Source organism: Geotrypetes seraphini, chromosome 1 (genome assembly GCF_902459505.1).
Source record: "Geotrypetes seraphini chromosome 1, aGeoSer1.1, whole genome shotgun sequence".
Classification (NCBI taxonomy): domain Eukaryota; kingdom Metazoa; phylum Chordata; class Amphibia; order Gymnophiona; family Dermophiidae; genus Geotrypetes; species Geotrypetes seraphini.
The window spans coordinates 120,097,447-120,124,847 of NC_047084.1; the positions used below are offsets into that span (position 1 = coordinate 120,097,447).

General features: G+C 42.4%; 1 protein-coding gene across 1 annotated transcript in view; it reads left to right on the forward strand.

The window, feature by feature from the left end:
- The window catches only part of NPR2 (natriuretic peptide receptor 2), a 241,568-nt gene that overhangs the window by 201,208 nt on the left and 12,959 nt on the right, over positions 1-27,401 (forward strand). Inside the window, exons 13-16 of the mRNA XM_033936992.1 lie at positions 5,957-6,116; positions 6,496-6,651; positions 11,272-11,440; positions 26,818-26,964. Coding sequence (XP_033792883.1) covers positions 5,957-6,116; positions 6,496-6,651; positions 11,272-11,440; positions 26,818-26,964 — 632 coding nt within the window. The remainder of the gene's footprint in view (positions 1-5,956; positions 6,117-6,495; positions 6,652-11,271; positions 11,441-26,817; positions 26,965-27,401) is intronic.

A 27,401-nucleotide genomic window follows, 5' to 3' on the forward strand; every position in this document is an offset into this window, starting at 1 on the left:
CAGGGATTCCTGGTGACTCAGCTGATGGGGCTTCCCCTGCCACGATCAGCTGAGCTGCAGAGCCCTACACCCTTCCTCCTGACATCCCCGACATCCCCCTGACATCCTGAACCTCTCCTGACATCTCCACCCCCCACATCCCCTCAACATTCCTGGGCCCCCTCCCACATCCCCAGAACCCCCGCCCCCTGTACTTTCGAATGAGAAATGGCAGGAGGGAAGCTCACTCCAGGGCCGCATGCTGCAAATGACGGGGCTTCCCCTTCCCATTGCATCTTGGGGTGCATTGGGAGGGGCCGAAGGCTCTGATTGGCTTAAAATGGCAATTTTGTCAGATCGAGAACCTATCCTTGAAAAATCATAGGGGGGCCATTTTTGATATGATGTCCAAATCTGAGTTTGTTAAACCTGTGGCCACATATACAAATCTGAGTTTGGACATTTTGTAGAAGACATACAAAAATCCAGTACCAAACATGCCCATTTTTAAAACTGCAAAACAACTATCTTGTTTTGTCAAAAATGGTCATTTTTCAGATGTGCATCTATCTTTTTGAACCATTTACGGGGGGGAAAAAAACGCACAAAAGAAACCATTGGGATGTAGGAGGGGCCAGCATTTTTAGTAGACTGGCTACACAGAGCAGTGGTGCACCCTAGGGGGCACTGCAGTGAACTTCACTTAAAGGATGCCACATCTCACCATAACCCCCTTATAGTGTATGATGAGCCTTCCAAAACACACCCAAAACTTACTGGACCCAACTATACATCACAATAGCCCTTATGGTGTCTCCTATATTTATTTATTTAAAGATTTATAGTCTGCAGCATCCACAGTTCTGCATGGGTTATATACAATAAAATTATTAACAATTATAGTTTGGGGTTTTTTTTGGTTTTTTAAAAAAAAATTATTTATTAATTTTTATTATTAACAAAAAGTACAACACAATGTTCACATCAGTAATAATAAATAAGCACTTCAATACAATCAGTATTAGTAAAACAATATATGCCCCCTCCCCCCACAATTACCTTAAAGATCACCCTAAAGATACATCCCCACCCCACCCCCTCCCCCGGATATGTCTGAATTACACCAATAAAAGAAGGCTAAGCAAACTATAACAATTGTACAAAAGATGTTAATGGACCCCAAACTAAATTAAATATCTTAGAATGCCCTAAAATGTTGGCATTCATTTTTTCATACCTGTAACTTAAACATAAGCTTCCCCTTCTCTCCCTCTCTCCAATCGGGTGCAGCTTTTCTCTCCTCCTCCCATCCCCTCTGCTCCCTACCCCTCTCTCTCTCTCTTTGTCACACCCCAGTCAGCAGTGCAACATTCAGAACTTGCTACTCTTGCTGGCGTTGGCTCTTCCTCTCTGCTGGGTCCCACCTACTTCCTGTTTCCACGAATGCAGGACCCAACAGAGAGGAAGGCATGAACATCAAATTCTGAATGCTGCCACTGCTGGAAGAAGTTCCCAAAGTGGGACCGTGATACCAGCCCTCGCTCGAAGCATCATCTCACGGGCTGAACCAAGGGCGGACTGCCCCCACCCTCAGTGCCCCAGGATGGTCAGTGCCGGCACTGGCAACCTCACCCCATTTAAGAACATAAGAATTGCCTTACTGGGACAGACCAAAGGTCCATCAAGCCCACTATCCTGTTTCAATCAGTGGCCAACCCAGGTCCCATATATCTAGCTAGATCACAAATCGTAAAACAGATCCTAGGAATAAGCAGTGGATTTCCCCAAGCCATCTCAATAATGGCCTATGGACTTCTCTTTTAGGAAATTATCCAAACCTTTTTAAAACCCTGTTAAGCTAACTGATTTCACCACATTCTCCGGCAATGAATTCCAGAGTTTAATTACACGTTGTGTGAAGAAATAGTTTCTCCAATTTGTTTTAAATCTACTACTTAGTAGCTTCATCACATGCTCCCTAGTTCTAATATTTTTGGAAAGAGTGAACAAGCGATTCACATCTACCATTCCACTCCACTCATTCTTTTATAGACCTGAATCCTATCACTCCTGAGCCATCTCTTCTCCAAGCTGAAGATCAGTAGCCACTTTAGCCTCTCCTCATAGGGAAGTTGACCTATCCCTTTGATCATTTTTGTTGCCCTTCTCTGCTATATCTTTTTCAAGATACGGTGACCAGAACTGCATACAGTATTCGAGTTGTGGTTGTACCATAGAGCGATATAAGGACATTATAACATTTTCATCTTCGTCTTCCATTCCTTTCCTGATAATTCCTAACATTCTATTTGCTTTCTTAGCAGCCGCTGCACATTGAGCAGAGAGGGTTTCAACGTAGCCTCAACGATGACACCTAGATCCTTTTTCTGGGCAGTGTCTCCTAACACAGAACCCAGCATCACATAGCTATAGTTCAGGTTCCTCTTTCCCACATGCATCACTTTGCACTTGCTCACATTAAACGTCATCTGCCATTTTGATGCCCAGAATCCCAGTCTCACAAGGTCCTCTTGCAATTTGTCACAATCCTCTTGCGATTTAACAACTTTGTGTCATCAGCAAATTTAATTAGCTCACTAGTTATTCCCATCTCTAGATCATTGATAAATAGGTTAAAAAAGCAGCAGTCCCAGCACAGACACCCCTCCCCCTGTGAACTCCACTATTTACCCTTCTCCATTCAGAATATTGACCATTTAAACCCAATCTCTGTTTTCTGTCTTTCAACCAGTTCTTAATCCATAGTAGGACATTACCTCCTATCCTATATCTTCCAATGTCCTCCAAAGTCCTTCGTAAGGTACTTTGTCAAATGCCTTTTGAAAATTCAAATACACTATCAGCTGGTTCACCTTTATCCCCATGTTCGGTGCACGGGCCCGTGCTCTTCAACATATTTATAAATGACCTGGAAATTGGTACGATGAGTGAGGTGATTAAATTTGCGGACAATACAAAGTTATTCAGAATAGTGAGGACATAAACGCACTTATATTACATTACATTACTGACTTCTATTCCGCCTGTACCTTGCAGTTCTAAGTGGATTACATCAGAAGATAACTGGACATTTCCAGGAACAAAAGTTACAATTAAGAGAACTGGCAGAGGAATGGGCCGCAAAATGGCAAATGAGGTTCAACGTGGATAAGTGCAAGGTGTTACATGTTGGTAACAAAAATAATATGCACAAATACAGGATGTCCGGTGCTGTACTCGGAGAGAGCCCCCAGGAAAGAGACTTGGGAGTACTTGTAGACAAGTCAATGAAGCCGTTCGCGTAATGCACAGTGGTGGCGAAAAGGGTGAACAGAATGCTAGGAATGATTAAGAAGGGGATCACAAACAGATCAGAGAAGGTTATCATACCGCTATACAAGGCCATGGTGCGCCCCCACCTGGAATACTGCATCCAACACTGGTCACCGCACATGAAAAAGGACACTACTCGAAAGGGTCCAGAGAAGAGTGACAAAAATGGTTAAGGGACTGGAGGAGTTGCCCTACAATGAGAGGCTAGAAAAACTGGGCCTTTTCTCCCTTGAAAAGAGGAGACTGAGAGGGGACATGATTGAGACAAGACATTCAAGATATTGAAGGGAAAAGACTTAGTAGATAAAGACAGATTGTTCACCCTCTCCGAGGTGGAGAGAACGAGAGGGCACTCTCTAAAGTTAAAAGGGGATAGATTGCATACAAACGTAAGGAAGTTGTTCTTCACCCAGATAGTGGTAGAAATCTGGAACGATCTTCCGGAGGCTAGTATAGAGGAAACCACCCTCCAGGGATTCAAGAAAAGGTTAGATAAGTTCCTGCTGAACCAGAACGAACGCAGGTAAGGCTAGACTCAAATAGGACACTGGTCTTTGACCTAAGGGCCGCCGCGGATTGCTGGGCACGATAGACCACTGGTCTGAACCAGCAGTGATAATTCTTATGTTAATTCACCCCTTCAAAGAAATGTAGTAGATTGGTGAGGCAAGATTTCCCTTGACTAAGGGCCTCTTCTGTCAAACTACGCTAACAGTTTTTAGCGCAGAGAACCGCACTGAATGACCCCTGCTGCTCCCAACACTCATAGGAACTCTATGAACGTCGGGAGCAGCGCAGTTTGATAGAAGAGGCCCTAAAACCATGTTGGCTTTCTCTCATTAATACATACTTACGTCTATGTTCTGACATTTTGTTCTTTATAATGGTCTCTACCATTTTGCCCGGCACCTGCTATGGAAACCATCATAGTTGTGGTGGTCCCATGAGCTATTCAGAGCTTGCTGCTTGTAGACAGCAAGGACAAGAGAAAGAAACTTTAGGAAAGTATTAGATAAGTTTCAGTTATTGCTAAATGCGGCAGCAAGAAAAAAATAAATTTTATGGAGCAACACCTTTTGGCCAGAACTGAAATGATCTTGTCTGTCTTTCAAGACCTTAAATGACTTTCTAAAGAAACTCAGGATCATCTCGATCTTCTCACTGTTTTCAGAGTCAATTGACGTAGGCAAAGAAAATCCAAATCAGCCAGCAAGTGACGGTTTACAGAAGTAGCTCTGGGAATCTGGAACTCATTTCACTCAATCTAATTACTTGACATTTAGGAAACAATTAGTGACTTGGCTTTTTAAAAAGTTTTATCTTAAGTGTTGTTAATTTTTATTATACACACAAAGATCATTGATAGTAACTGAATTTTCTATCATGGATTAAGAATAAACAAATGTCTAATATAAATAAATAAATTCTTATACAGATAATTTTTTAGAGAATAGATGGGTTTGAATTGCTGGATGTGCTCATAGATTGTAACGTACCATTGGCCCCTTTTCATCATTAACCCATCTGTGCATGGTCAGTGTGATTCATGAAGTCCATACTCAAATCTTTAAACAGTAAACTTACAAAATACTATCCAATTCTTATCTTTCACAAATCCTCTCACTGTCTTGTCGATATGACCATGTTTCAAAGATTCTGCTTCAGGAAACAGAGAAAACCCTACATTTCACACAAAAATTCCATCAACGTTCTTTTCTAAATAAATGGTAAAGATGTTATTTCAGATCTTAGCATGCCACATCACTATGACATCATTCTAATTCAACTAATCACTTATAGAGATTGCCTTTCAATTGTGCTGCCGTATTCAGAAGAAATATCCACCACTGTTCTCGATCCCCAGCTTCAGATGTGATGGCCATTCCCATTAGAGCAGCAAGCTGGCCCCAAGTGGTTAGTGCAGAAGACTGTAGAGAAGGAAACCAAGGCCATATCCAACTCAAATTGCCATTAAACACCTGCTGTACCTACATATAGATGACACCTGCAGGGTTAATGTAGTGGGGCACATTCCATAACATAAGGTTTCCCCACTGCTCCATGTGGGATGTCAGCTTGGCCAGTCTACTAAAAAAGATATTCCAATGGCGTGATTTTGTGCATCTTTTCTAGGATGATTTTTTTTCAAAAATGGTACCAAAACAAAGATGCACCCAAAAATATGTAGAAAATGTTGATTTTCAAAACAAAAAATAGACATTTTTCTAGTTCAAAAATTGCTCTATTCATGTCTCGATTTCTAAACTTTTTTCACAAAACGTCACAATTGGACTTAGACATCATATTGAAAATACCCCTCCATGTATGTGCGTGTGTGCATGTGAGTGTGTGTGTGTATCAATTCATGGAATTGGAAAAGAGGATACTGTCTGTACACATTAACTCTATAAGCAAGAAACCTAAGTCAGGAAATGTTATAAAGAGGTTTTTCTACAGGAAGTAGTGGCTATCTGGGCTTTTCTTGTTCCTCCTCAGCAGTTTCCTGTCATGTTATGCATTTTCTCTTTCCGAAGTCAGAGATGCTGGAGAAGCAAGAGGACTCTTCAGGCATTCACAGCAGGTTTCTGGAGCAGCATCTTGATATGACTTTCTCACATGCTCTTTTCTCCTCTTCTGGATGCAGGGAATGTCCTTTTTACACAACAGTTTAATAGGGTCCCATGGAAGCCTCAAGTCTTCCAACTGTGTGGTAGATAGTCGTTTTGTGCTGAAGATCACAGACTACGGCCTGGCCAGCTTTCGCTCCAGCTGTGACATGGAGGATACATACGCCATGTATGCAAGTGAGTTTCGGAAACCACTCTGTGCTCGTCCGTATGAGTCAGACGGCTGAGTCTGGAAAAGCTTTATCTGAGTTTCAATTTTATCAGCATTCAGGTACATTGGCAGATGTGTAGGAAGGGGGCTGCAGGGCGGCAATAATATACAGTGTCTTCACCAGACAGCTTATAAAATGGTAGGAGGACTTAGCAGTGCTACAAAGAGCAGGAAGGTGTGAAAGGCAGAGCTGCGTGGAGGAGCGGAGAAAGGAAGGGCCATATAGGCTTTTTTATAGGAAGATTATGAACCCTAGACTTTATATTGAGGACACTGCCTAAGTAATGGTGAGGGAGAGTGTTTTGCTGTACCATCTCTGTAGCCTCTTCCTTTTCCTTATCTCAGAGAAGTTGTGGACAGCACCAGAGCTCTTACGCAGGGGGAGGATGCCTCCACAAGGTACCCAGAAAGGCGATGTGTACAGCTTTGGGATCATCCTGCAGGAGATTGCATTGCGTAATGGCTGCTTCTTCATCGAGGGCATGGACCTTAGCCCCAAAGGTAAGGATCTCCATCTAGACCAAGAGAGAGAGAGAGGGGTCTCCGTCACTTCCTGAGGACATTGGACTAACCGCTGCTGACACAGGTATTAAGGGATGTACAATACGAAAAGTGCAACAATTACTAATGAATGTTCATTATGACAACAAAATAAACAGCAATACAAAATTATACAAAAATAGAAACTTACCATGGCAAACTACTAACTAGTTCACGAGTCCACAATATTATAAGTGGTTTGTGGGTCCATAATGTTGTTAAAACAAACCTATTTTGAATTCCAAAGAGCAGGTCCAGCAAAAGAGAAAGATCTAGTGTAACCTGCCTAAGGCCTGATAGCTGAAACTGATCCTTTTGAGAAGATCTCCGTGAGGAATACCTAAATTGCTTATTTGAGAGATATGGCGGAGATTTTAGATGCCTGTCTAGACACGTAGTTTTATAGACGGTATATCAAAAATAAAGAATCTTGAATCAAATTCCATTTGACAAGGAGTCCAACAGAAGACACTTTCATGAAACCAACAAGAGAAAAGCAAAGAGGAGGATGGGACAACAGATGTTCCACAGTAGAAGGAGCCAAGAGGTTTATATAAAATAAACATTTATTATGTCCGTCCATAATTTATTTCTTATTTATTTTATTTTTAAAATCTCTGTACCATCTGAATCCTAGGCGGTTTACAATATATCCACATACATAATACTTACAAACAATAGAAAAGAGAGACAAAACATCAGAATTTAAATTTATAGCTAGTCGTCGGCCAAGACAAGTCAGACCCTATAATGTTCCTCTATCAGCACATTTCCTTAATTACCCTACCAGTGAATTCCATAATTTCACCACAGCACACCAAAAGGTCATTGCACTAGTCTCTACATATTTCAGATAAACATTGGTAGAGTTTTCAAACTGACCAGACACAGCACTGTGTTTTGGTGCAAAATAGGCCTGCCTCAGGGGTCATGTATATGGAGCGAAAATGGCACTCATGAGAGGGATTGTTGCTGCTTTTGTGTCCCTTCCGTCTACTTGTGTGCGATCCATAAAGGCTATCTCTCATGAGAAGTATTTTTGATCCATACACCTGATCCCTGAGGCAGGCCTATTTTGCACCCCCCTCCCCCCCCCCCGAATGAATCCGACACTCCCCGACTCCATCCTTGACACTAGTGCTGCCCAATTCACAGAAAAAAATCGGACTCGTCCATTCAGCAACCCCCACCCCTGCTGCTTTAGGAGGCCTCAGAATGTAGGTATGTCGGTCTCACGATGGGAGGGTCGGTGGGATTCTGCTACACAAGGGGATGGATGAGAGGGGAGGGAAGAAAAGAGGAAGAATTGGGCTTAAACTGATTCCCTGTTTATTGAAGTCTTATGTCAACCGAGTCGACCCCTACTTCAGGAGATGATTACGGGATATAAATGATCTGTATCCTTCTCCTCCACTCCCAATTCCAGACTCCGTCCCTTCTATCATGCTACACCGTATGTCCAGAACAGACTGCCTGAGTTAGTACGTCAAGCTCCATATCTAGGCTAAAAGCCCACTTTTCAAGGCTGCTTTTAACTCCTAACTCCCACTCAGTTATAAATTACCCAGGTCTGCTTTATCATTCCCTAACCCCTATTTGTCCTGTTTGTCTATTTTAATTAGATTGTAAGCTCTATTGAGCAGGGATTGTCTCTTACAAGTTTAATGTACAGCGCTGTGTATGTCTAACAGGGCTGTAGTTTATTCTTTATAATAATTTCCACTATCATGCCCAGCACCAAAGTCAGACTTACCATAAGAACATAAGAATAGCCTCACTGGGTCAGACCAATGGTCCATCAAGCCCAGTAGCCCATTCTCACTAGTACCTGGCCAAAACCCAAGGTGTAGCTATATTCCATGCTACCAATACAGGGCAAGCAGTGGCTTCCCCTGTGCCTTTCTCAATAACAAACTAAGGACTTTTCCTCCAGGAACTTGTCCAAACTTTTCGTAAAACCAGCTGCGCTATCCGTTCTTACCACATCCTCTGGCAACGCATTCCGGAGCTTAACTATTCTCTGAGAAAAAAAAACATTTCCTCCTATTGGTTTTAAAGACCTGTAACTTCATCGAGTGTCCCTTAGTCTTTGTAATTTTTGACAGAGTGAAAAATTGATCCACCTGTACCCATTCTATTCCACTCAGGATTTTGTAGACTTCAATCCTATCTCCCCTCAGCCATCTCTTTTCCAAGCTGAAGAGCCCTAACCGTTTTAGTCTTTCTTCATATGAGAGGAGTTCCAGCCCCTTTACCATCTTGATCGCTCTTCTTTGAACCTTTTCTAGATAAGGAGACCAGAATTGAACGCAATACTCCAGATCACCCTTTATATAAAAATCAGTGTTACATTGGCCATCCTCCAATCTTCAGGTGTTACAGATGATTTTAACGACAGGTTACAGATGACTAACAGCAGATCTGTAATTACTTGTTTGAGTTATATCAGTACCCTGGAGTGTATACTATCTGGTCCAGGTGACATATCACTCTTTAACTTGTCGATCTGGGTCAGTACGTCTTTCAGGTTCACCGATATTTCTTTCAGTTCCTCTGCACCTCACCCTTGAAAACCATTTCCAGTTCAGGTAGATCTTTTAAATGTTCTGTAAAGACCAAAGCAAAGAATTCATTCAGACTCTCTGTCATGGCTTTGTCCTCACTCAGTACCCTTTTTGCTCCCTGATGAACTAGCGTTTCCCCAGAGTCCACCAGAGGCTTTCTGCTTCTGATTAACCTGAAAAGGTCGTTACTGTGACCTTTTGCCTCTGTGGCAAATTTTTGTTCACATTCTCTTTTAGCCCTCATTATCAATGCTTTGCATCTATGTTGGTTCTTATTTTCTTCATTTGGATCCTTTTTCCATTCTTTGAAGGGTGTTCTTTTGGCTAATAGCTTCTTTCACTTTCCAGTTTAACCACCCTGGCTGCCATTTGCTCTTCTTTTCACCTTTGTTAATACATGGATTACATCTGGTCTGGGCTTCCAAAATGGTATTTCTAAGTAATGTTCATACCCGTTTTAAAGTCTTAACTGTTGTGGCTGGGGCGGTAGACTTAGGAGCAACATCAGGAAACACTTTTATTCAGAAAGGGTGTTGGATGTCTGGAATGGCCTCCCGGTAGAGGTGGTGGAGACAAAAACCAAAATGTATGAAATACAGTGGTGCCTCACACAACGAACTTAATCCGTTCCAGGAGCAAGTTTGTTATGTGAAACGTTCGTTGTGTGAAACGCGTTTTCCCATAAGAATACATGTAAAACAAAATAATTCGTTCTGCAGCCCTGTTTTCCCATAAGAATACATGTAAAACAAAATAATTCGTTCTGCAGCCCTACATTTCCCTCCCTCCACCTCACCTTATATGCAGAGTTTGCCAGCTTTCTTTTTCACCCAGCCGCACGCTTTCAAAAAGCTGTGCACGCGCAGCTGCTGGAGTTGATCAATGTTCTCTTCTCCTGCAACTTCCGGTTTCCGGTTGCGTCAGAGGAGAAGATTGAACAACAGAGCATGCGCGCATGTGCTGCTCTTTGAAAGTGTGTGGCTGGCCGAAAAAGAAAGCCGGAAAACTCGGCATCTAAGGTAAGGTGGAGGGAGATGATGGAACACTGCATTCAGACAGGAGGGTGCTGCTGTTCCCGGCTCACATTAGGAAGCGGCGAGAGTAGTTCCGCCCCCCCCCCGGGCCCCTCGGGCGACTTCGTTGTGTGAAACGAAGTTCGTTATAGGGAGCAAGACAAAAAGTTCGTTATGCGCAGCGTTCGCTGTGCGAGGCGTCCGTTATGCGAGGCACCACTGTAGATACAATGGATCCTTAAATAACAAAGAGGATAGTATCGAAGCAATACTTGACAGATCAGCAGCTATACTTTTGTTTACGATGCACAAGAGTAGTGCTTAAATGGCAGATGTAGTAGTGGGGAAGTGAAGCCGATGCCAGACCACATTCATATCATATGAGGAGAGGTCTGGCCTATTCAGGGAGGGGGAGAGACGACATATTATAGTGGAACATAGTGGGTAAAATGTAATAATATACTGGATTGTTGGTTCAACATTGCCTTGATAATGAAAGTGACTGTTGAGCAGACTGGATGGACCAGGCAGGTCTTTATCTGCCATCATGTACTATGTCTGCCAAAGGTCCCAACAGCCCATGAAGCTTTCAGGCACTGCAGCTAAGCTCACAGCCTATGCTTAACAGCTTCGAGGAACATGAGATGTTTCTTCATCTCTCCTGCTGCTGGGATTTTCTTTCGGAGACTCCAGGCTTCCTAACTATAGGCAGCTGGGACTCCCGGCAACAGGCAGAAGCTTTTTCCTCCCCATTTCCATTAGGAGTTAGTAGAGCTTTGATTGCTAAGCCCTATGTGAGATTTATTTACCCCACTACACCATTACACTGTCTGTTGCTCTTTGTCCCTATGTCTCTCTCTCCTTATCTCTTTGCTGTTCTTTCTTTACTTCCTCTGTCTCTCGGGTCTCGGGGGGGGGGAGGGGGTTCCATACACTGTACTTTCCCTTTTACTACACTTCTCCAAGGTATAATCATATGCCTCTTCTCCTTCATTCCCTGGCAGAAATTGTGCAGAAGGTGCGAAATGGCCAGAGGCCCTACTTCCGACCCACAACTGACACCAGCTTTCATAGTGAGGAACTGGCAATCCTGATGGAACGCTGCTGGGCTGAAGACCCCAGTGAGAGACCTGAGTTCAGCCAGATCAAGATTTATATCCGGAAATTTAACAAGTGAGTTTCTCTCTAGACAGAGATGGGAGAAGGCTGTCCCAATGCTGGTAAGGGCGAGGGGCTAGTCCTAATCAGAGCAATGACTTGAGACACTGAAGGTAGGGTTACCAGACGTCTGGACGATCCTGGGAGTGATATTATGTTTCAAGTTTATTAGGATTTTATATACCGCCTATCAAGGTTATCTAAGCGGTTTTTACAATCAGGTACTCAAGCATTTTCCCTGTCTGTCCCGGTGGGCTCACAATCTATCTAACGTACCTGGGGCTATGGAGGACTGAGTGACTTGCCCAGGGTCACAAGGAGCAGTGCGGGATTGGATAATACGTTATTCTTTCACTCCCCCATTTCTAAAGTGATTTCCTCGTATTCTTTGCTCTCCGTCACATTCATAAGAACATAAGAATTGCCATAAGAATTGGATCAGACCAGTGGTCCATCTTGCCCAGCAGTCTGCTCATACGGCGGCCCTTTGGTCAAAGACCAGTGCCCTAATTGAGACTAACCCTACCTGCGTGCGTTTCGGTTCAGCAGCCCTGGAGGGTGTTTTCCCCTATTGGTATTTTCCAGACTTGATGATTGTAACTTTATTTTCATAGGTCTTCCAAATCCTGAGCTTCATAGATTACAGCTTGTGCAAAACACCTCTATGAAACTTAATCATTCATAATGTGATCATGTTACTCCTCTTTTGAAAGCAGATTCCAGAGTCCTTTTAAATACAATATTCATACTTTTCAGATCCAGTCATCAGGTCTTCCTTCCTTTGTTGTATAACATTTTGGTTCAATATGTCCCAGATAGAACTCTCCACTCCTCTCAGAAGTAATTACTGACTGTTCCCTCTTTCAGGAAAATATTTCTGGATATGCCTAGAAACTCATCTTTTTCAGTTATGGCACCAACTATATGGAATTCTCTTCCTTATTACTTAAGAACCGAAACTTAAGAACATAAGAACATAAGCAGTGCCTCCACCGGGTCAGACCATAGGTCCATCCTTCCCAGCAGTCCGCTCCCGCGGCGGCCCAAACAGGTCACGACCTGTCTGAATCACCAGAACGGGCTCCCTTGCCACCTTGGTTTCTCATTGAAGTCCTGCACATGCACGACCTGATTGGGTTTCTATACTTATTACCTGGTTAGCTTTCTATACTTGTGTTACATCCCAGCATCTCTCTCAGTATCCCACGATCCCTTTATCCCTCAGAAATCCGTCCAATCCCTGTTTGAATCCCTGTACCGTACTCTGCCTGATCACTTCCTCCGGTAGCGCATTCCAAGTGTCCACGACCCTTTGGGTGAAAAAAACTTCCTTGCATTTGTTTTGAACCTGTCTCCCTTCAGTTTCTCCGAATGCCCCCTCGTACCTGTTGTCCCCTTCAGCCTGAAGAATCTGTCCCTATCCACCCTCTCTATGCCCCTCATGATCTTGAAGGTCTCTATCATATCTCCCCTGAGCCTCCTTTTTTCCAGAGAGAAGAGCCCCAGCCTATCCAACCTCTCGGCGTATGGGCAGTGTTCCAGCCCTCTTACCAGTTTCGTTGCTGTCCTTTGGACTCTCTCAAGTACCGCCATGTCCTTCTTGAGGTACGGCGACCAATATTGAACGCAGTATTCCAGATGTGGACGCACCATCGCTCGATACAATGGCATGATGACTTCCCGCGTCCTGGTTGTTATGCCCCTCTTTATGATGCCCAGCATCCTGTTGGCTTTTTTCGAGGCTGCTACGCACTGTGCAGATGGCTTCAGTGATGCATCCACCAGCACACCCAAGTCTCTCTCAAGACTGCTGTCTCCCAACAATGCCCCCCCCCAATTTGTAGTTGAACAACGGGTTCTTTTTCCCTATATGCATGACCTTACATTTTTCCACATTAAAGCGCATTTGCCATTTGTTTGCCCAGTCTTCTAGTTTGTCCAGGTCCCTTTGTAGGTCCTCACACTCCTCCCTGGACCTAACTCTGCCGCACAGTTTGGTATCATCTGCAAATTTTATAACCTCGCACTTTGCCTCCTTTTCCAGGTCATTGATAAATATGTTGAAGAGTAACGGCCCCAGCACTGATCCCTGTGGCACACCGCTCATGACTCCCCGCCAGTCAGAATATTGGCCCTTCACTCCGACCCTCTGCAGTCTACCCGACAACCAGTGCTCGATCCATCTGTGTACATCCCCTCCCACCCCGTGGTTCCACAGCTTCCTAAGCAGCCTTTCATGTGGCACCTTGTCGAAAGCCTTTTGAAAATCGAGGTAAATGATGTCTATAGGTTCCCCATTGTCCACCCGACTGCTTATTCCCTCGAAGAAGTACAGAAGGTTTGTTAAGCATGACCTTCCCTTACAGAATCCATGCTGGCTTGTTCTCAGTAGGCCATTTCTCTCGATGTGCTCGCAAATACTGTCCTTGATCATAGCTTCCACCATCTTCCCTATAATTGAAGTCAGGCTCACCGGCCTGTAGTTCCCGGGGTCACCCCTCGATCCCTTCTTGAAGATAGGTGTGACATTCGCCAATTTCCAGTCCTCTGGTACCTCTCCAGTTTTCAAGGATAGGTTGCAAACATGCTGGATTGTGCCATCTATTTCTTGTCATTAGTGATTTCTTGTCATTAGTGATTTCTATTCCCCCAATACCTTGCGGTTCAAGGCGGATTTCAAAAGAAGTTATCTGGCCATTTCTCAAGGAATTGAAGAGTAGAGCGATTTGCTACAGAGAATTGGGATGAGTCTTAAGAACATAAGCATCGCCTCTGCCGAGTCAGACCATAGGTCCATCGTGCCCAGCAGTCCGCTCCCTCGGTGGCCCCCCAGGTCAGTGACCTGTAAGTGATCCTTTACTTAAGTATATAGCAGAAAGAACTCGGATATGTGAAAAATCAATAATATTACAAAACACACTTTCACAAGAAAGAAAGACACAAAAATGTCATATATGAATGTAGACAGTACTGCTTTAGTTCAAAGGAGTGTGTTTCAAAAAAATGGAGGAAAAGCCTCAGATAGAAGCCCTCCCACCACCACAATGGTGGATAAAGGTGGTTGGGTGATAATCTCACTGGCAAAAAACCTCCATTTCACTCCCAAGTGTAAAAAACTTTAAGCAGGGCTGTCTATGCGAATTTGATAGAAGAAAAACTTTCAACTTATCTTCAGTTGATCGGTACACCGATGGTGGCCAGCGTTTCACAAATCTGCTGCCTCAGGGTGTAACACAATCCGATCAAACTCTTAAACTCAGGAGAGACATTTCGGCGTCCCGTTTAAGAGTTTGATCGGATTGTGTTACACCCTGAGGCAGCAGATTTGTGAAACGCTGGCCACCGTCGGTGTACCGATCAACTGAAGATAAGTTGAAAGTTTTTCTTCTATCAAATTCGCATAGACAGCCCTGCTTAAAGGTTTTTTGCCAGTGAGGTTATCACCCAACCACTTTTATCCACCATTGTGGTGGTGGGAGGGCTTCTATCTGAGGCTTTTCCTCCATTTTTTGAAACACACCCCTTTGAACTAAAGCAGTACTGTCTACATTCATATATGTCATTTTTGTGTCTTTCTTTCTTGTGAAAGTGTGTTTTGTAATAGTGATCCTTTACTCATGACATTTTATCCTATATAGTACCCCTCTAACTATACCCCTCAATCCCCTTTTCCTTCAGGAACTTGTCCAACCCCTTTTTGAAACCCAAAATCGTACTCTGCTTTATCACCTCCTCCGGAAACATAGAAACATAGAAGATGACGGCAGATAAGGGCCATAGCCCATCAGGTCTGCCCACTCTACTGACCCACTCCCAAGTCTACTATCCTAGGGATCCCACTCCTGGTGACAGGTTCCCTTGGCTTAACCCTCTAAGCTAAGGGATCCCACACGGGCATCCCATTTGCTCTTAAATTCTTGCACGCTGTTTGCCTCGATCACCTGCACCGGGAGCTCGTTCCAAGAATCAACCACTCTCTCGGTGAAGAAATATTTCCTGGTGTCGCCAAGAAATTTCCCGCCCCTGAGTTTGAGCGGATGCCCTCTTGTGGCTGAGGGTCCTTTGAGAAAGCGCATTCCAGGTATCCACCACCCTCTGAGTGAAGAAGAACTTCCTAGCATTTGTTCTGAATGTGTCTCCCTTCAATTTCTTGAGTGCCCTCTTGTTTTTGTTTCTCCTGCCAATCTGAAGAATATGCCCCTCTCTACCTTCTCTATACCCTTTATGATCTTGTAAGTTTCTATCATGTCCCCTCTAAGTCTCCGTTTTTCCAGGGAAAAGAGCCCCAATTTCTCCAGCCTCTCAGCATATGAAAGGTCTTCCATACCCTTTATCATTTTTGTTGCAGTGTTAGTTTGTCTTCAAGGATGTCTTGAATAGGATGGTTTTTATTTCTTTTGTAAATGATTTGTAGTCTGTAGTCGTTATCAATAAATTGGAGAGTTGGTAGTCTAGTTTTGTTGCTTGAGTGGCTAGAAGGCTGTCGTACAGTTTTTTTCATTTGACGTCTCTGATTGGGGGGATGAGTGAACGGTTTGTGCATTCTCCTGTGTCTGGTTGAAGTAGTTTGGATTAGGCGGTTGTTTAGGTAGCTAAGGCTGTCTCCATTTATGGTTTTAGATAGTAGGCAGTAGAATTTGAATTGTACTCTTGCTTGTATTGGGAGCCAGTGTGAATCTAGGTATGCCGCCGTGATGTGGTCGTGTTTCCTCAGTGAATAGATAAGTCTTAGCGCTGTGTTTTGAACAGTTTGTAGTTGTTTTATCATGGATGTGGGGCAGGGGAGATAGAGTATGTTGCAGTAGTCTAGAAGACCCAGGACTAGGGATTGGACCAAGAGCTGGAATTGTGTTCTGTCGAAGAATTTTCAAACTTGCCTTAAGTTTCTCATGACCGTAAATGATTTTTGTATTGTTTTGTTGATTTGTGGTTGCATGGTACAGCATCTGTCTATTGTCATTCCTAGAAGTTTTAGAGTGAGTTGTATGGAGTATGTGATTGAGTTTATTACTAGATTTGTTATAGTTGGGGTTTTATTATTTTCGAGGAGAATGAATTTTGTCTTACCTGGGTTCAGTTTCAGTTTGTGATTATTCATCCATGTTGCAATGGTTTCAAGTGTCCTGTGTAGTGTATCTGTCATGGGGGATGTTGGTTGGTCAAAAGGAAGGAGAATAGTGATGCCATCTGCATAGCTATCGGAGTTTAAGCCTAATTTGTCCAGGCAGATGCCGAGGGATGCAATGTAGAGATTGAAGAGAGTTGGGGATAGTGGAGATCCTTGGGGTATGCTGCAGGAGTGGGACCATGGTTCTGATTTTTCTTTGTTCAGCTTGACTCTGTAGGTTCTGGATTGTAGGAAGCCTTGAAATCATGTGTGAACCTTGTCTGTGATTCCTGTTGTTTCTAGTATTTGTAGTAGGATGTTGTGGTCCACCAAATCAAATGCTGCGGTGAGATCCAGCTGTATAATCAGCATTTTTCTACCTATGCTAAGGTGTTGTCTAGCTGTGTCCAGGAGAGAACCTAGTAGTGTCTCTGTGCTGTAGTTGGTTCTGAAACCCGATTGTGTAGGATAGAGTATGTTGTGGTCTTCTAAGTAGTTGGTGAGGAGTTTGGCTACCAGGCCTTCCATTAGTTTGACATAGAGTGGTATTGAGGCTATGGGTCTGTAGTTGGATGGTTGATCTGTTGCTCCTTTAGGGTCTTTTAGGATTGGGGTGACAACGATTTCGCTGAGGTCTTGCGGGAAAAGGCCATCTGTGAGCATGGTTTGTATCCATTGTAAGAGGAGAGCGCAAAATTTGGTACTGGAGGATTTTAATAGGTATGGAGGGCAGTGGTTGAGATCACTGGTTGTGTGGCTGTATTTTTTTGTAGAGTTTGTTAAGGTCAGACCATTGTATTGTGGGGAAGTGGGAACAGGTTCTGTCTGTCGCTGCTGAATCTGTTTCTGTGGGGGGCATTGTGATCTCTTCTAGGTGGGTTGGGCTTCCAGAGAGGGTTATCCTGGCAGTTGTGATTTTGTTTTTAAAGTATTCGGCTAAAAGTGTAGCTGAGGGGAGAGGGGTTCCATTATTGACCAGATAGGGTTTGGTGTCTGTGAGTTCTTTTAGTATTAGGAATAATTTTTTTGTGTCTTGGGTTTCTTTGCCTATTAGGTTGGAGTAGTGTGTTTTTTTTTTTTTCTTTTAGTTTCAGTTTATATTGTTGGTTTAGTTTTTTCCATGCTGTTTTTGTGGGTTCTTGGTTATTCTTTCTCCATTTTCTTTCTAGTCATCTGTATTGTCTTTTGAGTAGGAGTAATTTGTTAACCAACCATTTGTCTGATTGTCTGCTAATTCTGATTTTTGTTTGTATTGGGGCTAGCTCGTCTAGGGTAGCTGTGCTTAACTTGCACCATTGTGAGACGAAGTCCTTGGGGTTGCATTCTTGGATTGCTGCATCTGTTTTAGTCCAGAATTTGGAGTGGGTCAATGTATTTACGAGAGTTGTAGTTTGATCTTTGGGGTTTTGGTTTGGTTTTGTCGTTGGCCCAGTTGAGGTTGAAGGAGTATGTGTAGTGGTCTGACCAGAGGGATCTAGACCACTTTCCATTTGATGTTTGGATCTCTGGCAGTAAGGGCTGTTGGGTCATGAAGGCTGCTATGTCTAGTTGGTGACCTTTTTCATGTGTGATTTGTGGGTCTAAAATCTTGTATGTTAGGGCTTTGAGGAATGACAGTAGGTTTTCTACTTGTTTGGAGGATTGGTCTTTGAAATGGAGGTTTAGATCTCCTAGAATTAGGTTGTAAGTTGCTGTTAGTGAATTTTGGTATATAAAATCATCAAATTTGGGTCTTGCTGTGTTCCATCATATATCTAGGTTTCCAAAAAGCCTTTGACAAGGTGCCTCATGAACGCCTACTCCGGAAACTGAAGAACCATGGGGTGGAAGGAGACGTACATAGATGGATCAGAAATTGGTTGGCGGGTAGGAGTGAAGGGCCACTACTCGGACTGGAGGAGGGTCACGAGTGGGGCCGCTGCTATTTAATATATTCATAAATGATCTAGAAACAGGGACAAAGTGTGAGATAATAAAATTTGCAGACGACACCAAACTATTTAGTGGAGCTCGGACTAAAGAGGACTGCGAAGAATTGTAAAGGGGCTTGAACAAACTAGGGGAATGGGCGACGAGATGGCAGATGAAGTTCAACGTTGAGAAATGTAAAGTATTACATGTGGGAAACAGAAACCCGAGGTACAACTATATGATGGGAGGGATGTTATTAAATGAGAGTACCCAAGAAAGGGACTTGGGGGTAACGGTGGACATGACAATGAAGCCGACGGCACAGTGCGCAGTGGCCGATAAGAAGGCAAACAGAATGCTAGGCATAATCAAGAAGAGTATTACAACCAGAATGAAAGAAATTATCCTGCCGTTGTATCGGGCAATGGTGCGTCCGTATCTGGAGTACTGCGTCCAATATTGGTCGCCGTACCTTAAGAAGGACATGGCGTTACTCGAGAGGGTTCAGAGGAGAGCGACGCATCTGATAAAGGGGATGGAAAATCTTTCATACGCCGAGAAATTGGAGAAGCTGGGTCTCTTTTCCCTGGAGAAGAGGAGACTTAGAGGGGATATGATAGAGACGTCACTCCCTTTCTGATTGATTCACATTGGCTTCCCATCAAACAACGAATAAATCTATAAAATTTTGCTTTCAGTATTCAAAACATTATCCACTAACGAACCGCAATTTATAGATCGGCTACTCATTCCTTATAATACGACACGTTCTCTCCGTTTCGCATCTCAGGGTCTGTTAATGATTCCTTCTCTGAAAATTATCGGAACTAGACGACACGACATATATTCTGTAATGGCCCCTCAAACCTGGAATGCCTTGCCCTTACATATAAGAGAAGTCAAAGATCTCAATAAATTCAAAAATATTTTAAAAACATTTTTATTCAGAGATGGTTTTAATGTTTAAAATAATTCACTTTATTTAACATTCAATGCTCAAATAATTCATTCGTATCAATTCCAATCCCTTTCCTCATGTTTTCTCCCTATTCGTTTTTCTTTTCCTTAAAATTAAGATAAATATTAACATTGTAACTGTTCTCTCTTACTTTCCATTCCCCTACGTATCATGTTTGTTTGTTTTGTCTGTTTGTTTTGAACCCTCCTTAATGATGTACAATGGATTCTTGATCTATCTTAAATATTAATTGTTACTCGCTTAGTATGCAATAAGCGATTTATCAAATTTTAATAAACTTGAAACTTACAAGATCATGAAGGGCACAGAGAAAGTAGAGAGGGACAGATTCTTCAAAATTTCGAATAATAAAAGAAGAAGAGGGCATTCAGAAAAGTTGAAAGGGGACAGATTCAAAACGAATGCTAGGAAGTTCTTCTTACCCAAAGTGTGGTGGACACCTGGAATGTGCTTCCAGAGAGCGTAATAGGGCAGAGAACGGTACTGGGGTTCAAGAAAGGATTGGACAATTTCCTGCTGGAAAAGGGGATAGAGGGGTATAGATAGAGGATTACTGCACAGGTCCTGGACCTGTTGGGCCGCCGCGTGAGCGGACTGCTGGGCACGATGGACTTCAGGTCTAACCCAGCAGAGGCATTGCTTAGGTTCTTATGTACTTAACTTCTATGTGGTTTACAATGATTAAAAGGTTTTACAAATTGAGTAGAGTTAACAAAGTTAAAAAGAAAGAACTGAATAGTCCATCCAGTCTGCCAAATAATTACACGCATCCTAAATTCATAATTAAATTAAAATTTCTGGGCCATAGACCATAGAAGTCTGCCCAGAACTGTTCTTAGGTTCCAACTACTGGAGTTGCCGTCCAAGCTCCCTCCAGCCTATCCAAACCAAAAGTATGCCCAGCACCAAATGACTGGTCAAAGCCCTCCCCAGCCCGTCCTAAACCGAATCTTGAGGTCTGTCCAAGGTAATACAGTTTTCAAGGACATTGTAGGCTAGCATGATATAAAAGAATGCAATGCAAACTCTCTTTGAAGACGTCCTGCCAGTAACCCTCCCCTGTCTCATACCATTCCAGATATCTGATTTATATCATTTGTCACTTAAATTTCACTCTGTTTCTTTAAAACAAGGATGAAGAGATAAAATTGTAAGATATTTCCTCCCCAACTTAATAAGTAGAGGTGTGTCTACAATATATACATCTCATGAAGGTTTGTTAGAACGCTGTATAAACTAATTTTCTCGAGGGTCGATTCATGTAACTAGTCACCTAGGATACAAATTCACCTCAGAATACACATTTTTCAACAAATGCAGGAATTTTAGATTTACATTCTTCTGTAGACACACAAATCTTTTTATTTATAGGATTGTTTTTTAGCCTATCCTCCCAAAGAGCTTAAAATGGGTTACAAATTGCTTACGCCTACTACTTATGGGGCATTTATCTGTTCCTGAAGTATTTAGGCAACTGACCTTATTCCACAATAACTGATCTCTAGAACTGTTAAGTTCAAACAATTTTTATTGATGCAAACAACAACAAATACAACATTAAAAGTTGTATAACAATGATGATGCATCAAATATAATAATATGATGAACATATCGATGTGGTCAATATTACATACAACACCAAGGTGCTTAGTATAATAATGACTATATATGGCAAACGGTCATCCAATATATGTTTATCCAGCCTCCATATACGCTTATTAATTCAAACAAAGCAAATAGGGTCTGGATACTTCCTTACTGTTCGTTGTTTTCATAGGAAGCCTCAGCCCCACCACTGCGGGAAGGATTACGCGGTGCCTCATCATTGGCTGTCCATTCTAATATGGTTTGAAAAGTTTGATAAAAAAGCAAGTTAAACCGCGTAGTCTCCATCGTGGGTTAGACACTTAGGGCTCCTTTTAGTAAGGTGCGCTAGCGTTTTTAACGCATGCACAAAATTACCACGCGGTACGCTTCTAGAATAATGCCAGCTCAATGCTGGCGTTAAGGTCTAGCGCGTGAAGCTATTTAGCGCACTATTCCGCGCGTTAAGGCCCTAACGCACCTTAGTGGTTGAATAAATGTCCTTGAATGAATTGATTCCTATATCTGGGCATTCCTTCCCCCCAAAAAGAGGTTTTTTATTTATCGGGATTAAACTATAAAGACGTGTTTAATTATTAATTGAATAATCAATTACTGTAGTGTGCTTCTCACAAGTCTAGCCCATCTCACCCCCTTCAATCTGTTCAGCCTCAGTCCCCTGAGGTCGTGGGTTCCAATCCCGTGCTGCTCCTTGTGACCCTGGACAAGTCACTTAATCCTCCACTGCCTCAGGTACATTAGATAGACTGTGAGCCCACCAGGACAGACAGGGAAAATGCTTGCGTGGTTGATTTGTAACCAGTTCTGAACTCCTTTGGGAGGACGGCCTAAAAATGGGATGTTGCCCCTCCCCTCAAGTCGCTTCATTGGTCCCTGTTCAAACTCCTCTTACTGGCCTACAAGTGTACCCACTCTGTGGTTCCTCAATATCTCGCAACCAGGATCTCGGTTCTTTGGGTAAGTCTCTCTTTTCTATACCCTTTTCCTCTACTGCCAACTCCAGACTTTGCCCATTCTGCATTGCTACACCATATGCCTGGAACAACCTGCTTGAATCTGTATGCCAGGCTCCATTTCTGGCAGTATTCAAATCCAGGCTCAAAGCTGGGTTTAGATACAAATGCTTCCAACTTGGAATACACTCTATCTGTTTCTCATTCCCTCTATAGCCCTACCCTCGCTACCTCTTCAACCCTTTGTATGTCCCTTCATAAGTATCATAGACTTGTGTCTGTGATAATGTAGATTGTAAGCTCTTTCAAGCAGGGACCGTCTCTTGCGTGTTTAATGTACAGCGCTGCAAGCAGCTGGTAGCACTATACAAATACTAAATAGTTGTAGTCGTAGTTGTATTTACAGGGGGTGCTGAAAAGTTCTCAGCCCAACCAAGAAGAGAATGGCATGGATATGGTTCAATCAATGTTCTGAAACAATATTAAAACCTAGAATTTTGTTTCTGCAAATTGGCCCTTTTCAGCTACAGTGGCACAATAACGCTCAGAATTTAGGAAGTTGGTTGGTTGGGCTGAGAACTTTAAAGCACCTTTCGTATCATATTGGTTTATAATTAGCATGATCTGTAAACTAGTATAATCCTTGTTGTGTTATGAAAGCTTTATGATACTTGTATTAAAATCTAGAAATAAAACTCTCCCTGATTCTTTTTTCTTTTTTAATGCCAATCTTGGTTGTTTATTTCTCCATAAGAAAGGGACAAGAAACTTATTTTATTGTAGAGATATAGACATGTCAATTTCTAAGTATCTAATATTTCATGGTCCCATAGTAAGTTATAAGGTTTGACCATATCAGAATAAGAATAATGATTAAAAGGGAATGTTTCAGGGTTTTGTTGACTGACTTTATATCTAGCAGATGTAAACATTTTCTAGAACTGTACTGGGATTCCATCAGGTCCAGGAGATTTTCCAATTTGTAATTGTTTTAGAGCTTCTAGGAGTTCTTTCTCAACTATGCTTTTACTTAATAATGAATTATCAATATCTGACCATCTAGGTCTTTCTTTCAGTAAGTTATTTATTTAAGAAATGTATTAATGGGGAATTATCCTTAGAGGATTCAGATTTATACAAATTTGAATAGTAAATATTGATTGTCTTTAGTATTTCTGGTAGTGATGCGATTTTTAATAGTAGGAATTTGTACTTTCCCTTTTTTTCTATTCTATGTTGCCTACATTTATTACTTTCTTTATAATATTTTGACTCAAATGTAAAGATCTCTTGTGCAGCTTATATTTAGATTAGTTTATTATATTCGTATGTAAGTTGACATATTTTCTTAAATAATAAGGGGTCATTTTTGAACTGTTGATCTAAATCTGTTAAAGAGGCTTTGGATTTCTTAATTTCATGAGTATTTATTGCGATGAGTTCTCCCATAAGAGCTGCTTTGAATAATTCCCAAATAATAATGGATTAGTATCAGATGATGAGTTGGTGCTAAAAGTGTGGTCTCCAGAATTGTACACAATATTCTAAATGAGGTTTCACCAGAGTCTTATACAGGGGCATCAGTACCTCCTTTTTCCTACTGGCCATAGCTCTTCCTATGCACTCTAACATCCTTCTAGCTTTCGTCGTCACCTTTTCAACCTGTTTAGCTACCTTAAGATCATCACATATAATAAGTCCCGTTCCTCTTTCGTGCACAAAGATTCCTCACCCCCTAAACTGTAGCGTTTCTTTAGGTTTTTGCAGCATTTAATATTTGAATAGTCTGTGGATACCACAATTATTTTGTGACTATTGGCCTTAGTTGTGTGAGGCCTGATTTCTGGTGTGAAGGTGTTCTATGCGCCCATTCAAATTGCAAAGGGAGATCTGTTTTTATTTTCAGAAGATCAGGCAAATGTTTTGTGATAAATTTTGTCAAATCATTTCCTTCAAATCTTTCCATCAAACCGATGATTCAAATATTTATTGTGTCTGTTTCAATTGGAGAGATCTTCTATTTCTTCCTCTAATTTTTTGAATCGTAATTAGGTCTGCTCTTCAAATTGTGCAAAGGAGAGAGCCGCCATGTCTGCTCTAGTTTCTAAAGTTTCAACATGTGCTTGATATGCTGAGAATGAGCTGGTAAGAGAATTGAACTCACTTTTAAGCTCACATATAACAGTTCTTCAATCATTAGCTCCGATGTCAAACCCACATATTTACTAGTTGTAGACTTCTCCGGAGAAGGCGGTTCATGTTGAGCTCCTTTTGATCCAGTAGAGAGTAGATTTTGACTTTCCGATTTTGCCAATTTGTTTCCTGACATTTAGGGCTCCTTTTTACTAAGCGGCGATAGTGGTTTTAGCGCGCGCTAGACGTTAACGCCAGCATTGAGCTGGCATTAGTTCTAGCCACGTAACACACGCTAAAAACGCTATCGCAGCTTAGTAAAAAGGAGCCCTTAGTGTTGTAAAGTCTTCAGTTGGCAACGTAAATTTTAGAAATATATTTGTGCTCAGATTGATTTTCTGAAGAGATGAGAGGAGAAAGAGCTCTTGGCATCCATCTTGTGTCTAATCTAATCTTCTGTTTGTGCGTCGCACACACCTATTCAGGTTCAAGGTGACTTACAGAGAGAAGAAGTGGGAAAGAAAGAGCAAAACAGAGTCAGGGAGGAAAAGAGGGGAATTAAGGGAATGTGACTAACTAGCAGGAAGGGTAGAATGAGAGATTCTTGTAAAGTTCAAGTATCAAAGAGAAGACTTTTCAGTTTCTTCCAGAATAAGATGTTCTCTTTTGATTGTTTTTGCCAGGTCGTTCCAAGTTTTCACTCCCAGAAAGGTTAGCATGGAGTGAAAAATACGCCTGTACTGGAGATTGTTTGTATCGTTTTGAGAGTTCTGCAAGAGGCAGACCATGCCATTGGGAAGAGTTGGATAAGAGGGGCTGCAGAATTTCCATGGAGTAGGATGTTTTGAATTGTATTCGGTAGCCAGTGCAATTGTTTGATGAAGGCTGAGGCCGACTCATATTTTTTCAGCTTGAAAATTAGTCTTACAGCTGTTATTTTAGCATTCTTAACTGCTTTGTCATTGTTTAAACCATAAACCACCTACAATTACTCTTCTCCATCCTCACCTGTGCACGCAGGAGTTGACATTATTACTTTCTTGCAGCCCTGTCTAGTCTTTCTCAAGATGCCGATTATATCTATCTTTTCATTTAGTGCAATTTATTTTAACTCTTCTGGCATTTGCATACAGACATTTCAAACAATGTTGTTATTTCTATTAATGATTTGCTCAACAGTTGACAGAGCTAATTTGCAATCTTTCATGTCTGCTCTTTATTTAAAGGAACTGTTATTGCAGCCTCAGTTTTGGGATGCCCCGTCTTCCCTGCTTTGCTGATATCCTTCAAAGACGCCATGTTTTTTTGAAAATTTTATTTAGAAAACGTAATAGAGAGCATTACAGAAAAATAGCAAACAATGCAAATCAAACCCCCTCCCCAAGACCAGCAACAAACAATATGCCAAAAAGAGATCTGAAAACTATAGGTGACCTCCCCCCCACCTGTCCCCCCTCTCCTTTGCTCCTGGGAGAAAAGAAAAAAGTGTGTGGGGGGGGGTAAGAAAAAATAGACATTACAGAAAACTATAAATACATTACGCCACCAACACTTATGAAAACTTACAAAACGTCCATGCATTACAATTTCATGATTGAATTGGGGGGGGGAGGGGGGTTCCTTCTGGGCCCCAAGCCTTCGAAGTAGAGAATGACATGGGGGACATATTTTTCCACGTCCCAACGGGAACTCATTTTCCTGTCCCTGTGAGTTCTTTTCCTGTCCCTGCAAGCTCCGTCCTCATCTGCACAAGCTTCAAACCAGGGGTCCCCAAAGTCCCTCCTTGAGGGTCAAATCCAGTCGGGTTTTCAGGATTTCCCCAATGAATATGCATTGAAAGCAGTGCATGCACATAGATCTCATGCATATTCATTGGGGAAATCCTGAAAACCCGACTGGATTCGGCCCTCAAGGAGGGACTTTGGGGACCCCCTGCCTCAAACACTTTACAATCCTAAGTAGCAACATTCTAGAGCTCAGATTGTGATGTCATAATGCCTCATTCCACCAATGCCTAAGCTCCGCCCTCATCTGCATAAGCCTCAAACACTTTAAAATCCTAAGTGGCAACAATCTAGAGCTCAGATTGTGATGTCATAATGCCTCATTCCACCAATGCCTAAGCTCCGTCCTCATCCGCACAAGCCTCAAACACTTTAAAATCATAAGTGTTCAAGACTTGTGCGGTTAAGGCAGAGCTTACAGGAATGAGGACTGAGGAATGGGGCAGGGAGAAGGACAGTGACAGTGACAGAACTCGCAGGGACAGGATGGGGAAATTGAGTTCCTTCAGGGACGGGAACAAATTTGTTCCCGTGTCATTCTCTACTTAGAAGCCTACCTTGTACTGTCTTTAGGTTCCAACTACTGGAATTGCTGTTGACGCTTAGGGCGAGGAGGAGAGATCTGTTCCACCAAAGGTTTTCACTTCACCTAAGCTAATTCAGTCATCAAAGTTCTGGTTTTGCCTTACTGGATGCACACCTTAGCAAACAGAACTACAATTCCAAAGATGCAATGGGGCTGAACTGAGATAGTGCCAGGGTGAGGTGAATGACACAATGTCCTCTCTCACCCTACCCTGCTGGTCTATCCTGTAATGTCACCATCAAATGTCATAGGTCTGTTACCTTCGGCCTTCATGTCTGTTGTCCATATTTCCTCTCTAAGTTTGCACTGTTGTAACCGTCTGCTTTCTCTCCAGAGAGGGAAGTTCAAGCATCCTGGATAATCTGCTGTCCCGCATGGAGCAGTATGCAAACAACCTGGAGAACCTTGTGGAGGAGAGGACGCAGGCTTACCTGGAGGAGAAAAGGAAAGCAGAAAACCTTCTGTACCAGATCCTGCCACAGTAAGACACGGTCCTCCTACGCACATAGACAGAGGGAGTGGCGCAATACCACACTAATAGACAGATATACCCTGAGATACTGCTGCAGTACAATTATTTTTAAAATTTTCATAATATACCTAGGAACAGTATGAGTATACAAACAGTCAAACCGAAAGAGTGGTAGATCGCTGGAATGGTCTTCCACTTCAGGTGATTGAGGCCAGCAGCGTGCCTGATTTTAAGACAAAATGGGATCGTCACGTGGGTTCTCTTCACAGAGAAAGGTAGGGGTGGGTCATTAAGGTGGGCAGACTAGATGGGCCGTGGCCCTTATCTGCTGTCTATTTCTATGTTTCTATGTAAACTATCTTCCCTGTTCAACACCCTTGTCATGCAATCACCCCCATACAATCACATTCTAATCCATTCCTTGGTGATTATTCAAGGGAATAGCC